General features: G+C 39.5%; 2 protein-coding genes across 6 annotated transcripts in view; one reads left to right on the forward strand and one right to left on the reverse strand.

Moving 5' to 3' along the window:
- The window catches only part of scn1ba (sodium channel, voltage-gated, type I, beta a), a 27031-nt gene extending 23862 nt beyond the window's left edge, over window positions 1-3169 (forward strand). The window contains exon 7 of one of the 2 annotated variants that reach the window (XM_042490403.1): window positions 3148-3169. The gene's annotated coding sequence lies outside the window, so the exon portion shown is untranslated. The remainder of the gene's footprint in view (window positions 1-3147) is intronic. The other variant, XM_042490404.1, reaches the window with a different exon arrangement.
- The window catches only part of gramd1a (GRAM domain containing 1A), a 43829-nt gene continuing 20150 nt past the window's right edge, over window positions 2663-26341 (reverse strand). For 2 of the 4 annotated variants that reach the window (XM_042490399.1, XM_042490400.1), the window contains exons 5-20: window positions 25607-25710; window positions 25294-25389; window positions 24308-24388; window positions 23285-23403; window positions 22379-22700; window positions 19054-19207; window positions 17113-17259; window positions 14523-14644; window positions 14097-14239; window positions 11199-11302; window positions 9778-10008; window positions 8290-8374; window positions 7905-7916; window positions 6740-6847; window positions 5877-5997; window positions 2665-5644 (exon numbers count right to left, since the gene is read on the reverse strand). In XM_042490399.1, coding sequence (XP_042346333.1) covers window positions 5543-5644; window positions 5877-5997; window positions 6740-6847; window positions 7905-7916; window positions 8290-8374; window positions 9778-10008; window positions 11199-11302; window positions 14097-14239; window positions 14523-14644; window positions 17113-17259; window positions 19054-19207; window positions 22379-22700; window positions 23285-23403; window positions 24308-24388; window positions 25294-25389; window positions 25607-25710 — 2051 coding nt within the window. In that variant the 3' untranslated portion in view covers window positions 2665-5542. Of the gene's footprint in view, window positions 5645-5876; window positions 5998-6739; window positions 6848-7904; window positions 7917-8289; window positions 8375-9777; window positions 10009-11198; window positions 11303-14096; window positions 14240-14522; window positions 14645-17112; window positions 17260-19053; window positions 19208-22378; window positions 22701-23284; window positions 23404-24307; window positions 24389-25293; window positions 25390-25606; window positions 25711-26341 lie in introns of all 4 variants that reach the window. The other 2 variants (XM_042490397.1, XM_042490398.1) reach the window with 2 other exon arrangements.

Raw genomic sequence — 26341 nt, forward strand, 5'->3', positions numbered from 1 at the left:
GCCATAAAAAGTGTTGACTTTTGAACGATCTCGAAGATAATTTCAGTTGAATTCCCTTTTAATCAAAGGCTTTTCAGAGGACCGCCGCCCTGTTTGAACTGGCTGCAGAAAGTGCACTCACAAAAACTGCACCTGCAACCAAAGTGTGACTTCCTGTGAGAACACCATGCTCTCTTCATTTCACCGGACTAATTTGTAGCACACCAAAAACAAAAAAAAAGATAAATAAATGAAATGCAGCTTTACCAATTTATCCCAAGTGTTATTACAGTGTCAGTAAATTTGTCTACAGTGGAAACTTTCCCACTGATGTGTAATTTCACACAGATGTCTTAGTGTTTTTGTAGAAACTTAAGGGCTTGGCTAATCGCTATATATCTAGCTGCCGTGGGTAAATGTACCACAGAAACCTGTCCAGTGTGCCTCCCAGGGTGAAGCCAGTGGAAACCAAAAAGTGAAGAGCTGAAGCGTTGTTACTAATCTTTTAGTGCTGTGCTGGCTTCTCTTTCCACACAGCCTGACCTTGAGTGTCGGTGAACACTAGAGGGCAGCAAAACACTGCCGTTCTGCATGTTTACTGTTCATTTCTTTTGTACCAAAACTGAGTTTGATACAGTTTGAGATACTGAGAAGGGGAAACACACAATCTTATAAATTAACACAGACTAACTGCATGCTTATTGATGGAATAAGCAAAGTATAGAACAAACACAGAGCATCCAATGAGATGCAAGCTACGAGAAAAACAAGCGAAGCTCCAATATGCCTACTGAGTGATTTACTTTTTGGGTTTGCTGCACCAGTCAACATCTGAACGCCTTTTCCTGCACAGATGAACCAACCAGTGAAAAGACAACCACACTGCTCCCCACATTGTTGGTCTGCTTTGTGTGCACGTGAATAAAACTGCAGTTTTCACTTCATGTGTAGGTGTGAAAATGTTGCTTGCCACAAAAAAAAAAGTTATACAAAGAAAAAAATTAAAATTTGTGAGAAAATCAGCCGGGTCTCGCTTTAAGTCTTTCCATCTCATTTTCAATTTCCATTTAAAGTTCATCTTCATCCACATTTTATTTTAAACATGCTGACTGAAGGCACACTGTGCTTCTCCAAATCCAGCAAGTGTTTGTTTTAAATACTTATCAATTTGTTCTGTGACCTGTATGTGAATTTTTAATAACACCACGCATCACAGCCAGAAACTGTAAAAACAGAAATTATCACTGAATTTTTAAATTTCCGAATGTCTTTGAACACATCATGTTTTGTTATACAGGTTTGAGAAAAACAATTCCCTGACTTTTCCAAAACTTTTCTACAACTTTTCCAGGCCTGGAAAATGCTACTTGCAAATTCCATGACTTTTCTGTGTTTTTCGTGACCATACGAACCCAGATTGACTGACGTAGTTAAACTTGTACAGAGGATCACACGGAGGGATTTCTTTACGTTATAAAAAATGTTGACGACAATATTCTGGAAACATCTCAACACATCCCCTCTCTCCTCTCATAAAATTATGTACAGATATCAAACTTTAAAAACATCATTTGTTTAGTTGCATTTTTCTAAATTTTACTCCAGAATATGTACGTTTCAAATGTTGGTGCAAAGCCTTAACTACTCTTCATTTTGTTGACTTTAAAGCAGTCAAATTTACACACATTGAGTCAAACTTGAATTGTTGCCTCCTGGTTGTATGCCTCCAAAAAACAGCCAAGTTTCAGTTTAAATCCACGTCTGTCCTGACTCACGTGTAGCCACGACAGTTAACAGTGTTCAAATATGGACTTTGGTAAAGCTACATATTCTAAAACGTGGATGCTTCACAGGCGTCTTCAACGCGGCAGCACAGAAGATCTATACAAACGGTGAAGTTTCAAGATGAGCGTTCAATTCAGTGTCTCTCCTTCTGTTTCTGAGTTGTGATGCTAACAAAAGGCAAGAAAAGTGTTTCCAAGTCACTGTGATCTTGACCTTTGGAATATAAAATATCACTTCATCATTTTATCCTATTTGACATTTGTGTAAAACTTAATCAGAATTAGTGTATGAATTCTTGGATTTTGACCAAAAACATTTTGTGAGGTCACATGACATTTGAACACCGAAATCTAATAATTTCCTCATTGAGTCCAAGTGAACGTTTGTGCCAAATTTGGGGAAACAAGGCGTTCCTTTATTACCAGTGTCTGAGAGGCTATTTTGAAAGGAAAGCTGGAAAAGGTTGAACTATAGTGAAGCTAAACAAGAGAGGAATATCGTTTGGTCAAACTGACAATGTGCATGCAATATGAAATTATAACAAAATATGCCAGTGAAACATTTGAGTTGAGCGCACCAGGTCTTTTGTTCAAACTAGAGCTGAAACAATAAAGCAATTAAGCCATTTCAATAACTGATTACCTGAGTAATAAATCTCACTGGTGCCAACTTCTCAAATGTGAATATTTGCTTTTCTTTGTCTTCTATGATTTGAAGCTGAATATTCTGGAGTTTTAGACAGTTGGTTGGACAAAAATTTAACCCTCTACAAACCTGAGAAAATTTACGGGTTTTCTTTCAAAAAAATGGGAAGAAAACCATGAGCAATTTAAGAATAAATGACACACAAATTAGCAAGTAAGAAAAAAGAAAATGACCTGAAATTTAGCACAAAAAGAGGTTAAAAAGAAAAAGAAGGAAAAGGCCTGAAGAAAGTCTACTAATGTCATGCAATTTTCGGAATATTTCTTGCCAAATTGCTCAGTGTCGTTTTCCCCATATTTTCAAAAGAAATCACACCAAGTTATTTAGATTTTGAAGGTTTTTAAAACCTGCGAATACTTTGTGAATTTGAACTGTGAATATGTCGATCCAGGTTTTGAAGGGTTAAATATGCCAACTTTGGGATATTGCAAAAAAACTTTTTTCCCAAACCTGTTTTGAACCAAATAAAAGACAGATGAATCAACCATTTCAATGCAATCAAGTGCAACATTTGACCCAGATCTTTTGACAGCGAGGACACACACAGATTCAAAGATTAGCGAGGAGCTGTTGCATTTTGTAGAACTTTTCATTTCTCTCCATGGCGTGGCGTACAATCACATTTTTACAGTACATTCTCATCCCCGCTCCTCATCCGTCTCTCTCTCTCTCATTCAGATCTACCCCAGACCCCCTCCCTCCCTCCCTCAATAAATATTACACCATTTTGATTTCTGCGGACGGCCATGCACAGCGTGGCCCACATGCTTCTGTAACCGCCATTTTCATGGAAACAGAGAGAGAGCAAGAAGACGGGGGGAGAACAGAGGAAGGAGAGGAAGAGTGGGGTTGAGTGATGAGAAGAAGATAAACAAAGTGACGATGAGATGCTTTCACATCATCGGAGGCCAGAATCGAGTGGACGGAGAGGACGGGCTGAAAATAAGCGACAAAATAATAAAGATAGAAAATGAATAAAAAGAGAAGACGAGTGAGTCAAATTAATCTTACAAACAAATACACAAAAAAACAATACTGCAAAACAGATTCCCTTTTTCTTCACCTGGGCCTACAAAAATCTGGTTGGTCCTTTTGTTTTTGAAACGTCCGGCCCAGTTGGACAACAAAGTCTGCTGAGATATTTCCGCCTCATCAATCCTGCGGTCAATCCTGAAGCTCAGTGAGCAACCGAACATGAAAGAGAAATCTTGAAGAAAAAAAAAAACAACTCGAGAAACGCTAATATGAAAATGTAACATTTGAAATATTGAGGACTCGTCGTGAACACTCACGCACACATCTGTCAAGTCATAGTCTTCCTTGCTTGTTTTTTTCACTGCCTCTACACACATTCACACACAATTTGTCATTATTATTATTATAATTATCATTATTATATACTACTTTGTTTGAAACATTCAAAAAGTACTAGCATTACTATTGTCTTTTATTGCTGTGACCAGTAATCGTGTAGCTCCTCTTGGTCCGCACCGCAACAGCAAATCAGAGCACAAAATACCCAACGGATGAACTCTTAAAAGAGCAGGACGGGACTTCAGATCAAAAAGTCACCGGTAATAATAAATACTGTAACAGTTCAGTGAGACGCAGGTTGGTGCCCAAACAAACCAACACACTGATTCTGAAATAAGATAAAACCCCAAAAGGACTGCGAGGGAAGTGTGATGGTGTTTGAAGTTCAGATGTATCATTTACATCCTAAAAAATAAAGGTGAGAGTGTCTGGTGTTGAAATATTCGCGGATTGACGGCCTTTAAGAGGGCGTCAACTCGGACATGGAGGTACAAATACCCGGTGGAAAGAGCGAGAGAGGCGTCCTGCTCACTCTCCCCTCTCTTTCTGGGCTTTCGCTCGTCACATCCACACAGCAGATGACATAACCCCCCCCCCCTTTTTTTTCGCTTCAGCAGGCGTTCACTAGAGGCATCTAATCTAACTGTTCCCAGCATACACATATACAGAGACGCTGCATTGGCTGCGTCAGCCTGTTACATCGGTGGTGTCGCCGTATTGGTCAGGTCAATACTAGCCTGTAAACAAACGACAGTAAACAGGACAGCTGCAGTTTCTCTGGATAAAAACACCAGAATGTTTACATTTCTCAAGCTATTGCAATAAGTCTTTTCATCATCGTGGGTTTATGATCTGCAGTACTTTTCAAACCTTAGGCCACCTTACACTTTGTTACTTTAGCACAGTTCTAATGATCATACATATTTATTTTCAGTAGTCTCTTTATTCCAGCTCATCCTTGAGTCCAAGTGGGAGTTTGTGCTAAACTGGAAGAAATTCCTCCAAGGCGTTCTTGAGATATCACGTTTGCACGAATGTGCCGTACATACAACCCGGAAAACATAAAGCCTCCGACCACGGCTATCAGCTGCACAGAGGCATCACAAGAGTCACTGCAATCGGTTAAGAACAATAAATGTTGTAGTGCTTTTTATCCTGAAAAAACACAGCTCCCTGTTTGCTGTCATTTGTTCACAGGCTTGTATTGACCTGATTAACATGGCGACCCTGCTGACGTACGATCCAGTGGCCAGTGCGGCGTCTATATATACATGTCTACGGTTCCCAGGATGAGGAGGAAGAGCTTCCCAGAATCACTGATCCCTATGAAATGTCAGAGGAAGGTGTGAGGTCTGTGATAGTCATAAAATTGTGAGTTCTGGAAAAATTGAAGTTATCCTGAAACGCGGCTGGCCATTTTGATATGAGTCTTGAGGAGACGATGGTCTGGATCGGCCCACCAGTGGCCTGTTTACACATACACTACATACAGGAGACTTGCAGCTGCAGGTAAATTATTGCTGTGGTCCTGATAGCTTCCGGTCTGAGAGAGAAGTTGTTACTGGTTGAGGCTGAAGGCGAAACATCGCCATTTCAAGTCAGTCAGGTGAGGAGAGTTGTGGGTAATGTGGTCCCCCTGCGTGTCCCATTCCTGGTTTTTGGAAATGAGGCAACGGGCAAACTGTGTGCCCCGTTTCTACTCTACCGGTCCGCCGGGACAGTCCGAGGGGGGGGTGACGTTAACCAGAAGAGGCAGGGCTCAGGCCTCAGTCAGGGACTCTGTGAGGGGATCGTCGGGGGGATCCTGCTGCACCTCCGGGACCACGATGCCCCGATGAAGCTTTTCTAAAGACTGCTTCATCTGGTGGATAAACACGGATGGGGTGGTGGGGGTGAGGTGAGAGAGGGGGTCGGGTGAGATATACCGGATTACATAATGCAGTGACGATCCAGCACATTATGAGCACAAGCAGTTTGCATGACGCATGAGATTTCTTGCTGACTGGTCCCTGCAGAGGTGCGCTGAAAGCGTTTTGCTTCACAAGAGTAAAATAAACACAAACACACACACACATACACACACGCACACACACCTGGTCGAGGAGCGTGACGGAGGACTGCAGGATCTGCTGCCACTTGCTGAGCTGTGCCTGATGAAACTGCCTCTGAAGCTGCAAGACCTGAGCCCACTCTCCTGCTGTCTGAGGCAGAGGACTGAGGCGAGGAAGACAAGAGGAGAGAAGGAGAGGAAGAAGAAGCAAAAGACAAGAGAAGGAGAGAAAAACAAGAGGAGAGAGAGAGAAGAAAATGGGAGAACGAGGGAAAAGGAGAGGAAGGGGGGGAGCACAGGACAAACGCAGATTCATTAAAATTTCTATATCTGTCAGTTGTGAAATCGTGGTTCTAAAACCTGAAATAACATGTTTTTGGCCTCTGGGGGGCAGCAGACACAAACTGTAAGCTCAACACTCACATATCACTTTTGTTTTAATGATGAATTTCTTAGCTAACAGTTGCCTCTTTGCACATCCAGCCTTTTACAGCGCAAAATCAGTATTCATCATGAATTTTCTCAACATGATGAATGCAAGTTCGTCCGTTTTTTTGATGGTATTTAAAAATCACACGAGATTTCTAAACACCCTCGTATACCATGGTTCTACGATACTACCCATACATGTAAAGTGATAATTCTTTGTGGGTTCAACATTAGTACTGATTTCTTTCACATATCATGTGATCTGTTGTCAGTATTAATCAAATATTAATTAGCTTTTCATTTACTTACCTAACAGAGGGTAAGAGAGGATTTGTTGCTGTGCAATAACTTAATACTCTGAGGAATATTTCACACTTTAGATCCCACAAGATCTGCTCCATGAGCCTGAGACCTCACGCCAATTAACATCCTAACAGAGAGTCTATATTTGTCTGGAAAACTGTGCGATGTGTTTACCTGTCAGCAACAGAATACGAGTGCCATGTCTCCAGTGTATGGGCCGCTCTTTCCAGAGCGTACAGCTTGTAGAAGAGCAGCATGTTGAGAGCCACGAGCACCACGAGACTGACAGGGACAGAGAGAGAGGACAAGTGTCTAATCTACTGACTGCTGTGAAAATAATCCAAACAGTGACAATGCTTCGACAACGAATCACTCAACATTAATAAAACATGAACATTACAAAGCCAATACTGCCAGTGCAAAGTGAGCAGACAAATATCTCTGTGTTTGTCGATTCAGACACAACCTAGAACTTATTCACAACACAATGTGATTTTTTTTTTGCAGGAAAAATCCACCCTGGCACAAATGTCAATGTTGTTGTTAATTTCACACATGTTGCATTCCTCACTCATCCTGTATATTTTATTTCCTTCCTGTTTATTTTTGATCAAATATAATGTCATGATGAGATATGTCCAGTTTAATACCAGAATAGGGACAACTTTCCTTATTTTTAGATTATTGTTTTTGGATTTTGCCTTTGTTATGCATAAGAAAGCTGAAGTGTAAAAGGGGAAAAGAGAGAAATGTCATGCAGCAAAGGGCCCTAGGTTGGAGACAAACCTTAAATTCAGATTAAACGGTAAAACTAGGCAGTGCTGATTATTTATGGCCTAAGACGCATTTAAAAACAGATTTTAGTGCACTGTTGAGCTGCAATAGTGATAGTTTATGAGAGGTAAGTGGGCGCTCTGCACGGTGAAAATGGAGACTGAATAAACAGAGATCAAATGGTAAAACTAAGCAGCGCTAATCAAATATAAACAGGGTCACTACATATTTCAAGGACAGAATTTCAAAACTTTTAAATGACTTTTCAAGGACTCATAATAACATATTTTATTTTCCTGCCCCATTTGCCCAGTGTTTTTAAAACACATCAAATCCCAACTCTATTCAAACATAATTTCAGTGAACTGGCACACACGAAGGAAGAGACGACAAATTTCAAAAGTATTTGCATCTTTCTACTGCAGAGACATCCTCGTTTAATGAAAAGACCGTCCCTCCAGGAGTGAAGTACTTCTTTAATCAAAAGGGTGGATTTTTCCTGTATCATTTACATAGCTCTAAATAATGCAGCCAGTGGTGAAAAATCAAAGCCTCTCATACGAACCTGATACAGATCCTATTCACAAGAAGTATTGCAGAAAAGAAGGGAAAAGAAGAGAAATAGCAAGAAAGGCATTGTGAGGCTGTTAGTTTGCAGAGGAGAGATATCCAACATGTCTGAATGAGGGAGCATTCAGACGTGGATAAAACGAGGACAGCAGAAAGCCAATGTAATCAAAACATATACAATCAAAATCAGGGATTTGATCAAGTAGGAACTCCTTAAATTCTACTGTATTATGTACTGTAATATGACACAGATATATGATCAGTAAAAAAATAAAACATGCTGGAATATGTTAAAGTTAAAACAGCCAGAAAAGAAGCCCAGAATTTAGAAAATCTGCTCATATTCAGGGACTCAACGCCACAAACACACACGAACTTACATGAAGCTGACGATGAGGAGGATGGTGGATATACTGTTGGTTCCTCCTCCACGTGTGCGCTCTCCCAGCTTCATATACTGAGCACCTGAAAAAAATACAAATTAAGACAGACTGATTAGTGATCTGTTATAATTTTGTTTTCAATGTATATTTATAACAGAGATAACACAGATTGTTATGATGTTATTTTCTCTTTTAATCAATTAATTGTTTTGGTCAACAAAACCTCAGAAAACATAGATGCAAAGCTTGTGTCAATATCCTGGAGCTTAAAGCGACTTCACTGAATGTCTTACTTTGTCAGCATTTCTAAACCCAAAAATAGAAAACTGATTATCATGTAAAAGCAAGGAAAGCAGCAAAACCTCCCATTTGAGAACCTGGAAGACGCACATTTGTTGCATTTTTGATTTGATTTTGACTGAAATATTTTTCAACAAGGACCACATTTTCCAACATTTTTGTGTCTAAGTGAGTAATGTGAACAACAATTTTTAAAATTGGTCTTGCAGTGAAAAAGAGCAATGGAATTTCCAAAACATGCTGCAATTTAACCGTTTGGGGCATTTGTGATCAATGTGTCTCCACAGAAAGTGTTTGTTTTTGCTGCTGACGGACTCTGATTACTATCCTGAGGGTCTGAGAACCTTATGAAAAGACTGCTTCAGAGGTCAAACTTTTTTGTACAATCCTTTTTGTTCAACCAGAAGCAGACCTAAAACTGCTATCCCCAAACCCACCAAACCCCAAAAAACATTAATTTAATCATTGTAAAAGTCACTTTATTCAAAGTCAACCGAAATACAACAAAACTCACTGAAGTCATCTTGGTTCATCTTACTGTTCCAACAAACTCCGACTCTGATTGGTTGCAATGAACCCTTAAATCACGCAGTTAGATGTGAAAATATGCTGGCTGTATTCACACATAAATTACTATTTAATTGGTGGGTTTAGCAAAAGTGATTTCAGGGCTATTTATGGTTAAAAAGGAATGACTGTACCGAAACCAAAAAGGTCAGTCTCTGTGTGGATGCTTTCCATAATGTTGTCAGACACTTAGAATAACAATCTGAGTCAGAAGCATAAACAAAAGTAAATGGACAGCTGTTTTATAACTGGGACTTACAAACAGTTGTGTCAGAGTTCGATGTTCGATAAGTTCGATAAATCGATGTTTTTATTTTGCTAATAATGGTCCCTGATGCATCGATAAACCAGTATGTTGACCACTTTTTGAGGTGGCATGCAGGAGAAATTTTCCTCACAGATTCAAGTTAACAGTCTGAATAACTGATACACAAATAGTCATTTTTTGGGTGAAGTATTACTATCAGTGTGCTCAGTTCCCTTGTTTCTATATCTGTAATGTAGCTCCAAACAGAGCCACTAGAGGGCAGCACTGCACAGAAAATAGATTTAGGCTTTTTGTTCGAATGTGGTGACGGGGGTTTAAACTGATCAGCATCTCAACGACTGTATCCTTACTGGTTTCTCTTCTGTCCCTCTCCTCTCCGACTCCTCTGTCCCCTCGGTCCCCGGTGCCCATGCCTCCTCCCTCCCGCTCTCTCTCCTTCTCGCCCTGCCGTCGAGAGCAGGTGCGTTTGCGGCGGCGCAGGGCCGGTGGAGTCTTGGCAGCGTCCGCGCCCACTGCTTCGCCTGTGGTTACCACGGAAACCTCAGTCTGCAGCAGCGTCTCCAGCTTGCACACCTCGCTCTCTGCCCGGGAGGAAAGTAAATAAACGTGGGAATTAAATACCCAGAAAAGTAAGAGGGGGGAAACAAGCACAGGTTCTCCCTCCAAATTTTCACAACAGGTCCTAAACATGACTGCAAAGCCAGCAAGAAAGTATTAACACTTCAGCCTTAAACATTGTACAAAAAGTACAGAATAACAGTAGTTATTAGTAGTCAAGTAACAGTAGTCAAGTTTAGGTTTGATTGGGTAGTATGGGCCTGAAGTTCCTGTGTGACAATGTGAAACCATAAACATGCCGTTAAATAATTTGCTAAAATACATGTAGAAAGTGTACAAATATTTTTTAATTTCAAAACTTTAGTGACTGTATAGAAGACATCTCCCACTTCACAGACAAGTCCACTTTTGGTGTTTGTGCACTGGAGGTTTCAAAATAAAACATCGCACTCAAGTATTATTATACTGCAATTGGCATTTAACTCCAAAATCCTATTCACAGGTAATTGTCTTGAAATTAGATTTACCGTAAGCACAGAAACACTATCCTTGAGAAGATGAACGTAACTAACAGGGTTTATCAGACATTACAAATTTAAATTCAAGGACTTTCAAGTACTTCTTCAAGCACTATTTTTTCATTTTCAAGGACTTTACTCACTTTTATGTATATACTCACATTTTATGCATATAAGTGTTTATTTGATGTAACTAAAGGATGTGATCTGCACAGTGAAGCTTAAGTCAAGTGAAGTAACAATAAGCAGAACACACCCATGAGTGGAAGGGGACTTAAAATACAAATCAAGGTATCGAAAAAACATTTTTTGGTATTGATAATGAAACGCACACAGTGTTATGTGCAAACAATTGCAAACGAGTTTCTGTTAAAATCAAAATACACGTAAACCATGAACCACATTAACAGAGTCTCACTTAGAAATGTAGAAATGACTCAAGTATTATTAATACGGAAACATGACATTAGTAACGATACTCATGCTACAACACACACAGATAGACAATGGGTAGTGTGGTTTTCAAATGAAACTCTACATTTGGCTTTCATGTCAAGTGTGTCCTGCTTACGTTGTTATACTTCCCTTTTGTTTGGTTATTTACAAAAGGGAAATAAGCCTGAATAGGTCAGTTCGGTTTCCACAAGCTGTGTGTATACAGGCGTAAGCTGGAGGAGGCGGACCATGTGACTCACCCATGTGTCTGTAGTATTCCTCAATGCCGCTCCAGGTGTTCTTTTCAATCAATGCTTTCACCAGGCTCCACGGCTGCTTCCTGTAGCAGATGTCTGAGGAAATTCTGCGCAGAGGAAAAGAAAAACAAACATACGCATGATCTCATGGTTTTACAAAGACAAACCTCACACATGTTTCACGAAGGAAGATTCACGCTGCTCCTTATTGTTCTCACATTAAATCAGCACTGTTCTCAGTTATAATGACATCACACATTTCCCATTAATTTCAGCCTACACGTGAAAACAAGCAGGTGTGCAGGCGGCAAAAATATCTTTTGAAATGGATCGATTCCAACTGACAAGTTTTTACGAGAGCTTCATTAATCTGCTAAGATTTCATGTTTCCATTTTCTGAAAATAAGCAATGAGAAAAATGAACAACAAGCCAATCACAGTCCACTAAAAATTATCTGATCAAAAGGACCTGTGTTACGTGCCTGACCTGTTTTAAAAGTTTTCCTCACCACAAACATATACTACTGTGCATTATTAGTAATAATTAACTATAACTTTTGGTTGAATTACAAGTTTGACAGAATATTCCTTATAACTAAAAAAACATTAGAGTCAATATTTAGCCTGTTTGCCTTGATTAGGCAGCACTTTCTTTAGTTTCAGGAACTTGACACAAATAGGCCTGCATGTATTATTGGTTTGTTTGCAAATAGTTTTTATTTTATCAGAGAATACATACGCCTAAAACTGAAAGAAGTTATTGCATTTAAGTGTTGTGCCAATGAGTACATGCTACCATAATTTTTATGTGTTTTCAAAAATCATTGTCATGTCCTATTTTCTATTGCCAGGACTTATTTTTTATTTATTTATTTTAAATATAATTTATGAGCAAAAGTAGCTTACGTTTCGATTTAAAAACGTTATTAATGACGGCATTCCTCATATAGCCTGCCTATCAAATGTTTATAACCTCAATAAACACAAGTAATATTTGACTCGAGTTTTTCCCATTTGTTCGGGACACTGAAATCTTTCAGGACACCTTTTCTAACGTAAACCCCGGCTTGACCGGTGATGTCTGCAGGACTGAGAAAAGAAAGTTAGATTAAAGTGCCAGGCAGAAACAAGTAGGTGTGTCGTATTAGGACTGACTTTTTTCTAGCATCAGGAAAGCAGCAAGGGACAAAACAAGGGAGAGAAAGCTCTGATGGGATTTACTCACATGAAAGTTTCTGGTCCCCAGGCTGAGACTAAACCACTCAACAGTTTGCATCATCTATTTTGCTGCAAACTGTCATATGAACAAGGACCGTATGGATCAGATGAAAGAGATGATGAAACATGATGCTGCTCTCTCTGCTGTTTTTTTGATTGAGCTGGACGCTGACAAGTAGAGTGCACTGAGGTCATCAGTGGAAAACCCTACACCTGGGTTAGTTCATGGGCCAATGTTTGTTGCTCTTTATTGCTCTTTCATTTGCATATATTTTGCACTCAACATTTTCACTTTACACCCCACTGATGCTTCTGGCTTTTACAACATGTGGTGCTGCTGATCTTTATATCAGGTTTAGTAAAAGTCATTGGTTGAAGCTTCCATCTTGACCCTTTATATTCTCGTGGATGGGGCTGTTGTCAACTGTAAATAACTCAACTTTGCAACTTTGAGTCAAAGAGAACGTTTTTTCTATATCTGTGCTAGCGGTTGTTTTAGTTTCGTAAACACAAGCAAAGCACTAGGGCTGTCAATATTGGCCCAAAATGACCTTCAATTATCCCTTCAAAAACTAGAATTGCTGCCAAATGGCAATTGCGAAATGGCATGGTCATTTCACAGGCATCCCTTGCCCTCTGACCTCAAGACATCTGAATTTAAATGGCTTTTGTGGGTACCCATGAGTCTGCTCTCTACAGACATGCCCACTTTATGCTAGTCCCATGTAGTTTTTTGCTGTAATTTGATTCCTAATCACGACAATCTATTAAGAATTGCTTTATCTTGTCAATGTGAAATCCAAAGTGTTTTGTAATGCAAAATCATGAAATTCTAAACATGTGATTAAAAATAAGATTAATCACAAATAACTATAATAATTCTGCAATTAATTGTGATTTTAAAAAATTAATCGTTTGACATCCCTAATAAAAACACATGGCTAAGAATCATTACTATACCTATTTATGTGCATTATGTCCATAAGAAGGGAAATCAATACAACAAGAGACATAACTAAACGTGCCTTTTAAAAGATCTAAATGCCTACACATCACGAAGACTTTGTGTTTGTCACTCCAAGCACCAGAGTGCACTCCTTTACAGACAGGACTGTTTGTAAATTTGGAGCGTTGTTAGAATACACTGGTTAATCACAGCACCACACTCTTGGGACTCCATTGGAGAGGTATTTGATTTGATTTTAAGTGTCTATTAATTCATAACATTCACAAGCAGAATTGTAGATTGCTTCCAACAGTATTTGCATTTAAGTGTAGAGCAAAAACAAAATATTGTTTTCTCTTTCAGTGATCAAATAAATTGGTTTGTAATTGATGTGTTATTTAAATTTTGTCATGTATCGTCATGCAGTGCATTCAGTGCAACATCCTAGGCAAACACTATAACTTGCACAACAGACCGCCACAGTGGTGACTTTTTTTCTCAAATTGAATTTCTGCTTAAAAAACATGTATCAGCCCTACAGACCATATCTAGAAGAAACAATCTGTCATGAAACTGATAAGACCTAAAAAGGAAAGCAACACATTCAACATGAGGGTGATGAGTGTGATTATCACTTTTGGCTTTTCCGTTTTGACTTTTTTTATCGTCAGTGGGTGAGCTCAAAAGAAAACCCCGCCCACAACGAATCCCACCACATAAGACAACAACAAACCTACCTGAGCCGACTCTTGTGCTTGTTGATGGAGGTGAGGCAGTATCTGTGGACAGTGTAAAAGTAGTCCTGGTAAGGGATGCCTGAGGTGATGACCTCCGAGTCCACCACGAAGCACTCGCCCCGGGCGCTGTTCTTATGCAACGTCTGGAAACAGGAAGAAAGTGGGAGTACATGGTTTAATTGCAAACTTATTTGTTTCCTCTATTGCATAACAAAACCATTAACAGACCAAGTTATGGCTTTTTTGACTGATAATTAACGTCAGCACGCTTGTCAGAACTGCTTGTTGCTCTCCCAACATCGTTCCAGTACAACAATTTATGTAATTCTCTGTTTCTGTCTCTTTGTCGTTAGCAAAGCCTGTGGGCCAAAGGACAAAATAATGAAATTTCTTATTAAAAAAAGCTGATTTTTGACAGGGACTGACCTGCGTCTCCACCACAGGGGCGGTCTTTGGGCCCAGGGGGTTGTTGAGCGCGATGGTGTAGCTAAGCACACGGCTGGTATTCCCACTGCTGCTGTCCTGCTGCCATTCACCGACCGACAGGTCTGAGAGAGAGAGAGAGAGTTACAGAGCACAACAAATAGTCCAGAGAGATTATGTAAAAATACAGCAAAAGGACAGGAGAAGTCGAAAATTTCTAAATGGAAAGGAGAGACCGAGTGATCCAGAGGAGCTGGAGGGAGAAAGAGTGAAAAACAGGAGGTTCAATCCACGCTACTTCATGAATTAAAAAAAAAAGAAAGAAAGAAATGCCCCAATTACAGCTGAACAATGTTCCCAAGCCGGCCGAGCTTCCAACTGGGGTACCACCGGCCAAATCAACTCCACGGCGTCACCTCTGTCCTCATTTAAACCTTTACAGAAAAAAAATGTTGTGTATGCAAATGTGACCCTTATTATGGGTCTATGAAATAAAAAAAATGATGTACAGTTACAAAGCAGGGCATGAAAAAACTGTGCGGCAAAGAGGAGAAGAACCAGTGATGGAGGGGGTTAACACAGCGTTAACAGCTAGTGTGGCACCCTCATTAGCGACACAATACAGAGGGCTTCAGCGTGTAGCACAGCTGCTTCACAATATGACGCTGAGTAATGAACAGAAAAGTACTTTTTCAGAGCATTATAATGTTGGTGTTGACCTTTGACCTCTTGGATATTAAACATCAAAACTTCATCATTATATCCTATTTGACATTTGTCTGATATTTTGTCAGAGTTCATGCATGAATTCTTGAGTTATGGACAAAAAATTAAGACAATGACCTTTTGATCACTAAAATCAAGTTGACGTTTGCGCCAAATTTGAAGAAATTCCCTAACGGTGTTTTTGTGATATCACATTCACGAGAACTGTACAGACAGACAGACTGATGGACAACCCGAAAACATAATGCTCTGGCCACAGCTATCACAGGCATGGCGGCACATTAAAAAGCAACATGAAGAAAATTTTGCAGCCTTTGTATTTTTCCAATTCTACTAGATAACTAAAATTAAGGCAACAACACTGTTCGTATCAAAATCAACAGCAAACAGCAGGTTCTGGTGACAGACACAAAGCATGAAAGAGTGAGTGATTTTTCCAACTACAAGCCTCAATAGTCCGGTAAGCAGCAGCGCAACAACAAACACCAGGCCCTAACCGTCACTGTGTCAACAGGAAAAACCCGCTCTCTTGCACTAAGTGTTATTAAACAAGTTAATACAGGTTCTGTGCTGGTTGCTGAAATGTATTCTGGGCAATGTAGGGAGATCAAATCATTATAAAAGCGAAACACAGTTTCATGGCGTGCGAAAGAGCTCAGAGGGGTCTCTAAAACATCACTGACGCAATAAAAACAAAACACGCCTTAATATTCCATCATTAAAAATCAATGGGAGGAGTGTGACTTTGGAGAAAACTGTGCACAAGCAAATGCAAAGTTCTGACCATCATATTTTTGTATGTGAAGAAAAACTGTCAAATTATAGCAATAATCAGGATTATTTGGGTCAATTTTGAGATTGCAATGCAGACATTTCCTAAAAAAACACAATACACTCCTACAGAAGTAATCCCTCTCAATCATCACTTATAAACCACTAGAAATGTGCGGCAGTGTAATTTTTTGCAGAGACTCTGCCCTCTGCCTGTATCTTCTTATTTTCTTAGTTCTGGACATTTATAGACGTGTACTCCCACAATGCTCAGGTGATGTTAGGGCTTTATAAAAAGGTAGCTATCAGCAAGGTCTCTAGAGGTATCAAACACTTAAATATAATGCGCTTAAAGACCCTCTGAAGATAATTTTAACCAAATTTAAGACTGCTTTTTGGACAAATCATTATTTTCTTATATAAGCATTGAAGCATAAAGGTAATTTCGATATTTGTAGTCCTGTGGGAATTCGGTTAATCTACATTTTGCCAACAGGCAAGTGCAAGTATAAAGTGAAGGCAGCTCACACACTGAAAAGTCTGTCAACAGTTATCAGGGACTGTGACGCATATCATTCATTTCAAAATAACCTCAAATCAAGGCTAAAAGACAATCAAGTGTGTGATCATACTCTTTAACTTGTTTAAAACCTTACATGTGCTTTATTTGTATATTTCGTGTACTGTTGTCCCTGTTTTTACATATTTTATATGTTCTTATGAAGCGTTATCTGTCCTATGTACAGTACTATTTTATGTCTTTCTGTAGTTGTCATTACACCTGCCCTGGGACTACAGCTGAAAATGAGCCAAGCTGGCAAATTGAAATTAAAGACTATTTAATGACTCTCAAGGCCTAGTATTTATGGACTTGAATTCAAGACATTTGAAGACACTTTAAGGACCTGCAGACACCCTGTAACAGTTGTCAAGTTGGTAATACTGAGCACATTGCTATAAAGGGGTGCGCTTGATTTAGTATACAGGGGCATTGTTACCTCGATTATGTTGTTTATATCACTGAAAGCCAAAATCAAAACTGAAAATAATATCTGATTAATGATCAAGCACTAGAGTGTAGGTGTGTGTTTTTTACCCGTAAAGTGTCGCTGCGAAAAGAGGTGCTGGATGAAATGTGTGTCAGCGGAGAAGAGCAGGTCGTGCAGCTTGTCTACACTCATACGGACCGCAGCGTTGACGTGCAGCCGCCCGCTCAGGTCAGCGCAGAACGACTCCACCTCACCTGTAAGTCAAGAGACAGTAACCAAAAATGAATCACTTCCCTTTAGGTTTTATTTTAACTCAATATTTTTAGCATTTAGCACTGTTTAACATTTGTCTCCTTTTTGTTCCGCATTATAGATCCTGTGCAGGTTCCACATCATGAAATGCACCTATAACTAATTTAAAACTTTAAAGCATTTGTGTTGTGAATGTTTTATAATTTATCTTAGTAAGCAAACTTACTGTAGAGTAAGTGAGAGCGATTTTATTGCCAAATGAATTCAGGGGAAACATGGATTGCTGCTGTATATCTTTGCTGAGCAGTTTCTGGTTTAAACATTAACATCTGCTGCTATTACAAGGATCCTAAAGCTTGAGGCAAGTAAGATTTAAGACTTTTAAGATTTTTTCAAACGCTACCTGGAACGAAAGTTAAATACAATTTTACAGTAACAAAAATAGAGGAAAATAACATGAACCAACATAAATTATGTGCAGGGTTTCTTCAGCTTAAGATAATATACTAGATTTAAGACTTTCAAGACCAATTTTACACCAGCAAAAATTAAACAAAAACAAAAATATGAACCAGTATCTATCAGGGTTAAGGATAGAATGCCCAAATGTTTATTGTGACATAAAAACATGACTTTTTTTGAGAGAGAATTGGTGTTTATTGGCAGATTTTCTGGGCGATTTTACATTTCTCTTTCTGCATGTGGGATTCAACTGCCTTGATTCATCTGTCATACACATATGTTCTATTTCTGTCTTTACATACTAGTTTTATACATTATTTTGTAGCATAAGGCACATTCTTTAAAAAAAAATTACACACGTTATAAATATTTTCAACTTATACTAGTGTCGATTGTTTTAATTAGTACTGTATTTCTATTCCATACTTTGTTTTTTTTAATCCTTTGTGCTTGTACTTATTTCTATAATAATATTTCCATAATTCCCTATGTTTAGCATCAGGACGACTGTAAAACAATTTCCCCCTGAAGATCAATAAAGTATTTCCGTTACATTTTTTAGACTTTTGTGAGATTGATTTAAGACATTTTAATGACAATTAAAGGCTCCATTTTTAGGTGAATTAATTCAATGCCTTTTTTAACACTTTCAAAGCATCTGCGGGAACCCTTTATTAAATATTCTTTCTGCACTTAATATCAAAACCTCCAGGCATATCTCATCAATAAACCTGTCCGTTTGGAGGCTATTTAAGGTTAATCATCTGACAATATGCCAATACAATATGCACAAACTTCAAAAGGAATTATTTGATGTAGTTAAAGACAGATCTGACTGCAGAGCAGTATATCACTCCATGTTAATGCTTGAATAACTTTTCTGCAAATACTGATGGAGGAGGAAGAAGCAAAAGCATTGAAGCAGAAAGAAAAGGAGGCAGGAAAATTATCAGAACTAAGATAACATTTCGCACACTCATAAAGACAAGGTTATAGCCAGATTACAGCTAACATCATTAAGTGAGCACAGTAAATTAAGAGGACACCACAAGAGTGAAGAAGAGAGTTTAAAAATAGAACAACTGCATAAAATCCCACAGGAGTTTATAAGTCCTTAAGATGGATTTAACCTTGGCTGCAAGTTCAGAACAATTGAATTTTGAGTGCTTTTGAGTTCACTCAATTAGCAAAGTAAATTATAATTATTTTTTTAATTCAAAAAAGAAAAAGGGTTGCCATTCAAAATATGTATTCTTTTCTAATCTTCATATATTTTACACTTTACTATCTTTACTGGGTTCTTGTGGTGGTTCGTTCACCCAAACAACACTCACTCTCTTCTTGCGTATCAGAGGAGTTGCTGGGGTCTGTGGGCAGCTCCTCATCGTTGGTGATGTCCAATGAGGAGAGGTTTCCCAGACTGGTGGTTGGCGGGGGCAGCATGTGATTGGCTGACTCGGACAGGCTGTCCCCACCCTCGTCCAGATTCTGATGCAGCGAGGGGGAAAAAACGCACACCACAGGACAGTTAGCAAGAGGTTAGTAGGGAAATCACCCCATTGTCATATGACTTGAGAGGGAAGAGGCCTCGGCTGAGCTGACCTCGTGTCGACACGGTCTCAGCACACACTGCAGCCGTGCAATTAATCTGAAACCGGCACAAAGTCAGCACAGCACTCCATTTATTCAGCTCGGCTTGGCTAGAGCTTGATCTGTCCCTATCAAGATGAAGACTGCAGCAGAAATAACCACGGCAGCTGTTTTTGAGCAGAACTGACTGGACACAGAACCAACTGGAGCAACAGCACATAATTCAACATCCTCACTTGAATTCATCCTGTATTTCTTGTGTTGCATTTTTCATCTTTTTGTATTCATTTTATTCAGTTTTTAACTGATTTTATCTGTGTTTTTCTGTTGATCTAATGCATTATTTCTACCTTATGTAAGCAGTGCTGCTGTGTTTGAAAGGGTGCTATACAGAGAAGACTGCCATGCTCTTAATTATTTACTTCTGTAATCAAGCGTCTGTTTTGTTCAGTACAGTAATTTGAATCCAGTTCATAAAAAAACTATCAGAGGCACAAACAGGACCAGATTTGTTTGAAGGCTTTACTGGGGCTGTCGCGGGGAAGAATTTCCCCTGCCATCATTAAGGGCGGCTCAACAGTGCAATCCGTGCTCCATTTTTACCTCAATTTTTTACTGTTTATGCAAATAACTTCATTTAACCTGATTTCTGTGTTTTGTAAATAAGCTCTATTGTCGGGCTTTTATTGTGTATATTGTTGCTTTATAAATGACAAAGCAGACTGTTTTAAAACAAATTAAATATTTTTTTGTTGTTAAATGCAGAACACAGAAAGGCAACTGGGTACGATAAAGGGCGCAGCGATTATTCAGCCGAGACAGTTTGGTCATATCTGGTCACTGTGTTACGGAATAAACCTTTCTATTTTTGTGTATCTTTTCTGTATTTCTGTATTTTATATTTTCCCTTTTAAAATTTCTTTATTCTTTGGTAAATGTTACACTGAGCTGCTGCAACAAGTGAATTTCCCCAGTGTATGGTTAAATAAAGGGCATCTTATCTGATCTTATCTTATTTGCAGTAGTTAAACTGTTGGCACAAGGTTGAGTAGTTGCTCTATGAAGGAAAGACTGAAGCATGTAGGGAAAGAGGATGAACCAGTATTTGTATTAATTTCACCTTCATTGTTTTTTTTTCTCAATGTGACGGTTGGTCTTTGAGTAAGGCCTTCTGTCCTGCCTTTCCTCCACTGTGATGAACACCTGGGTAATAAGTGACAGTGATAAGCGGCTTTGGCATTTTACCCAAAGTTGAATATTTTTCAACTCCTGGCAGCCAGAAAAAAAAGGCAAACTTGCTGAATAGTTGCTCAGTTCCTCAATATTCTAGTATCGGACCTTAACTTGTATAGTGCCTTTATAGTATTCTGACCACTCAAAATGCTTTCACACTACTAACTATTAACACACACACCTTCACACACTTGTGGCTGAGGCTACCGTGCAAGGTGCCACCTGCTACTCAGTTTTTATACATTAAAATACACAACCACACATCGATGGAACCGCCAAAAGGAGCAATTTGGGTTTGTGACATACCGACTGGAGGAGTCAGGGATCAAACCGCCAATCCAAGCTCTACTACCTGACCCACAGCCGCACCACTCTGCTGGAATTTGTAGCACAGCATAAATATGCAGCTCTCCCAAGAAAAAAAGAAAAAACATGAACATAGCAGTTGTGGCAGTTGCTTGCTGTCCCCTGCAATTGGCTTGTCAAAAGCACGATATTGCAATATGGCAGTTGCAACACTTTACTAAATCCCCAACGGTCATGTCATGTCATGCTAGTTTCAAGAGCCTCTGAATAGTTGACGATGGGGAATAACAGATTAAAGTTGAGTGTTAAAATAAAACTACAGAGAAGCATTAATGTCAGCTCGCAGTGGATATGTTAGCAGGTGTACAAATCTGATTTGTAAATCAAATAAGACACAGCTCATAGCTGGCTACATGCCACTATTTGCTGGCTTTACACAAACACAGAATCTGCCAGATCCATCAGTGATTACACTTCCTATAAATATCTTTTAGGTTTAGATTAATTTTTTCTATAGTGTGTAAAATGTCTAAAATGGAAAATCCATATATTATATGTGCAAAGAAATAGTTTTATCTGTCATGAAGTAACAATGATCATAGCGGCTACATTAGCTGTCTTGTGTCACAACAGTCTTGTTAATTGTGACATCAGCATTTCCCACACATTTATTGCCACAAATTAACACATCTGCCACTAGAAACAGATTTGCTATTTTTGGAGCAAATTTGATCTCTCATTAGGAGCACATTTGTAATATACAGTATTTACTGTTCGGTTATGTTTAGCACCACATTCTGGGAGCACAGAGTTGTGGGCACAGACAGAGCACAGAACATGAAAGTGAACCCAAACACTTCCCCGTGAACGGATCTACAGATCAATTTTCTACCCCACGAGCCAAAAATTCAACTTGTGCTGCATTCACTGACCTGCAAACACCCCAAAATTTAGAACGGGACACAGAATGACACAAAGCAAACAATGGACGTGAAGAGTTAACCTACTGCTACGTTTAAATGGAACTTAAATGGAGAGGAGGTTCATATGGACTGTTTGCAATAACACAGTAAACACGACCCCATTTGAATGAAGCACATATGCACACCTGCTGTAGTATGCAGGACTGTGACTACAGGGTCTCTAGTCGTCGCAGTACATCTTATGGTCACATCTACGTGAGGGACAGACCGATAAAACAACGACTCGCCAGCGCGAGGAACTCACGGAGAACTCTGCCTGCACAGTGTTCATGGACATGTGAAAACCTCCAAATTTAGCGAGGGAACACAGAATGATCCAAAGTGACACACAAATATTTAACATATTAAAAAAACTCATGTTTTCTGTCTATGTCCCCCCACCACCCATCAACTTCTGCCAAAAATACACTCCAATTCTTTGGGGAACGCTTTAAGTAATAAAAAAATAGATATCTAATGAGATCAGACTATGCAAAAAAATACAGGAAGAGTAGCTCTTGCAAGGTTGCGTGTCTAAGTATTTGTGGATGTCAAGAAGGGCACTCACAAAGGAGGCAGCTGCAGAGGCCGGAGCAGAGGCAGAGGCATTGGTGGGAGCGTTGGTGGGAGCAGTGGATGGTAGCGAGCTGTGGGAGCTGGGCGGGCTGTGTTCGAGGTGGTCAGAGCTCAGTCTGCGTCCAGATGACGAAGGCACCTCTATGGGCAGACAGGAGGCGGAGGAAGGGGGAGAGGAGCCCCCGACGCTGGTAGCTGAGGAAGGGCTGGCTGGACCGCAGGGCACCAGGGGAGGGGGAGAGCTGCCCGTAGAGGGAACCGACACTGAGCTCAGGTCTAGTAGATCTGTAACCGACACTGACTCGTCTCCTGGCCTGGGGGACAGAAGGAGAGGACATGAGAGTGTGTGAGACAGAGACACATTCAGAGAAAGTCTGTGAGAGAAAGACACAGCCAAGTGTTTGTTAAGGAACTTAGGGACAAGGGTCAGAAAACTTAAACTGACCAGGCATTTAATGCAGTTGTTATGCTATATGACATCAGATTGTGATGTGTTACCATGTCTTAAGATATATTAATATAGTCTTTTAGATTTTGGATATAAGTGAGTGTTGTCTTTCCTTGGTTTTAAAGGCTGCATTACAGTTAAGTGATGTCATTTTATGGATTTATCAGACTATTATAGCTATTTTATAGTTTGTTTTTACCTATTTAGTCATTATATCAACATTAATACATTTTTTTAAAAACTCTCATTGTGTAAATATATTGCAAAACCATCAACAGACAGCTCTACAATATTGTTGCAATATTGTTAGTGAAGTATTTGGAAAAAAAAAGTGATTTTTAATTTCCTTCATATCAATGTCTGCCCTTGTCTGCATACACAAACAATACACATAAACAAATAACATGCAGTACGCCACATACTGGCATGTTTTTATGCATGAACACTCACAGTAGGCCGTTCATGTGTTCGGCGGTGGGGGAGACATAGTCGTCGTCTTCACTAGTGAGGCCCAGCTCAGTGCCGTAACACTGGTGTACGATGTGCCAGAGCTCTTTTGGGGATAGAGACTGCAAAATAAACACAATATTCTCATTTGAAAGTTAATCAGGGTCAAATTAAAATGGCTGATCATCAATGGGGTGCATTCAAACACTCAGGACAGCTACTTCATTATCAGCCTAACACAGTGAAAAAAATTCTTAAGTAGAGTCCAACCAATATTATCAGCCAGTTTTATCGGCCAATATTGACCTATCACAGATAGAATGGTTTCAGCTTATAAATTATCAGATATGTATGATATGAAAAGTTTATTTCTCATAGAAGATAATGCACGAAAAGAAGATTAGAGTAATTTAGAATCATTAATTCCCAACTAGGTTTACTGTTAAATTTCATTTTAGACAATAAAGCTAATTGTTAAACTAAAATATCCTGCCACCATTAAATATTTTTGTCACAAGTATTTATTAACCATATCTGAGGGATAGCTGCATTGCATAATTGGATAATGACCAATATATCAATATCTGAGCTGTATTGGTATTGTACTGGTCGAATTAATGTCATGCCCTAAACACAGCTAAATACAACCCCTTTTCCCATTGTGCCTTACATAGCGCCCAGAATATGCATTGTTTAACTCTCAAAAGTGGAGTCAGACATACCCCAAATGCACCTGCACCCTGCACTTGACACCATGTGCCATAGATCTTTTAAACAGGGCCCTATGACAGTATGTGTCATCTAAACGTCTGTTACCACTTAGCTTTAACACTACCCTGCTGTGTTTCTGCACCAGCGCTGTGCAAATAAATGTCTCTATTCAAACACAGCAAATAACAGTGATTTAAAGTGTTCTCCAAAGCCTGTGTTTGTGGCCATCTCCTGCTCTTGACACTGTGTTCTATTCTAAGACCTTAACTACTAGTCATGTCACACCAGTGGGGAGGGTGGGAGAGGAGATTGTACCTTTTCCAGCAGTGCGTTTTGCCACAGACGGAAAATCATCATGAAGCTGCGATCCCTTGCTCCGAAAGATGTGAAGAAGTGCTGAGAGGAGGGATTTCAGCCAGACAGGAAGAAAAGGGGGGAGAGGAAGGAAGAAAGAAGGGAGAAAGAAGAAAAATGTGATTTCAATGATGCTTTCTCTCGACTGGGATGTTTGCTTTGTCAACGCCAGAGGAGAGAAAGTTGAGTCAGCTCATTTCATTATGCTTCACTAGCAAAAAAAAGGATAATTTGAAGCAAACAGTCAGTACGTTTACACAAAGTTAAATTATTGTGATGATCCGACTAAAACTGGACTTTAAGAATACACGTTAACATGTTAATCTGACTGAAATCGTACTAAATCGATTTTTTTACGAAGTCAATCAATAACAGTTGAGTGTTCTCTATGTTTGTGAATATTTGCTCCTCTTTAACTTTCACAACAGCTGATGGAGGCAGCGGTAGAGCAGCGGTAGACCCCGTCTTTAAGGGCGGTCTTACGGCAGGTAATGGTAAAGCGGGGAAAATATTATAAACATTGCATAAATTTAAATGTATACTGACTTTTTTGGGTGGCTTAAAACTAATCAGTGAAGGGAGAGTTTGCTCAGCGCCGTTTGATTATATGTACGTGACGCAGCACTTTTCTACCCCGAAGTTATTGTAAATAAATGTTGTTGTTGTGAATGTGATTCAGTCTATATCATGAACTTTATAAATAATATAGGTCTAGCTGAAAGGGGGCATATCTCCACCATCTGTGGCAGAGGGGGACATACTTTCGTATCTGAACAATTCTTAACCTGTGCTCCCCAATGCTCTGTATCAGCAGTTAACTTTAACTGTAGAGGATGGAGATGTGTTAATACGCTACAAATATGTGATTTGGTACAACAGATTACAATCAAAAGTCCTCATTTTGAAAATGGGCCCAAACTACAATATTAATTGTACTCGAGTCTGACCTTCTCGTTGTCAGTGCTGATCTGGATGGCGTTTGGGATGAGCTTGGCAGTCTTCTCCTTGGTCATAGAGGTCACGTCTTTCAGCAGGATAGTGATCTGTACAGAGAAGGAGAAAAGATTTACCATGTGTATGCTTCAGTGTGTATTTCTGCGCGCAATGCTCTTATCTCACCGAGCATATCTATATTGATCTGCAAACAAGTGCATTAAAAGGGCTTTTTATCTGATTGCAGGTGTGACACCAACCAGGTTACAACAGGCGTTTGTTTGACTGTGCGCGTGCAACTGTGTACACAGTGTGTGCATGACTTACAGTGGTTTCCCAGCGGAAGATGTTACTGTAGAAACAGAGCCAGTTCTCCGACAGATAAAGGCGGCCCTGAAGCAGTATGTCCTTCTGCAGCGCACAAGAGTAGTCTGAGGAAAGAAACAGATAAAGAAAAGAGGTCAATTAAAAACAGAGACACCAACTTGAATAAAAACTCTTTTGAACAAATCAAGAAGTTCACTCAAGAATTTTAACCTTCTTGAGTGTGTGGTGTAGGGCTACAGACCAATGAACCCTGCCACTGGTGGGTGACGTGATGCGTCCTCGCCCATTTTGAAACAATAGCGGCCCGCTGGCAAGAAACAATCTCGTCTTGAGGCGAGAAATAGACAGACTCCCGGTTTATATCTGATCAACATTGTGTAGTTTTACCGTTTGATCTCAGTTTTTTCTGTTTGCTCCAGACTCATTTTCACTGTGAAGGAAACAGCATGGCGCCTATGGCAGAGGTCAAAATGAAAATGCGAAGTACAGCCTACAGTTTGAGCAACAGCCCCGAGAGCCAGCAAAATAACGTATGTTGAATTAATTTGGGTCATCCAGCAGAGTCTTGCTGGGGGTGTAGGGGAAAGGAAGGATATCTATTGACTAGTTAGATGGAGGGAAGTTTACCACGGTTCATTTTGATACCAAGCTGGTTGACATTCAGCAAAGTGTATTTTTAAGTTGCTGTGAGCAGTAAATTCACCACTTCTGTGCAGAGGGCAGATGATAACGTTA

Source organism: Plectropomus leopardus, chromosome 7 (assembly GCF_008729295.1).
Source record: "Plectropomus leopardus isolate mb chromosome 7, YSFRI_Pleo_2.0, whole genome shotgun sequence".
In the NCBI taxonomy this organism is placed as follows: Eukaryota; Metazoa; Chordata; class Actinopteri; order Perciformes; family Serranidae; genus Plectropomus; species Plectropomus leopardus.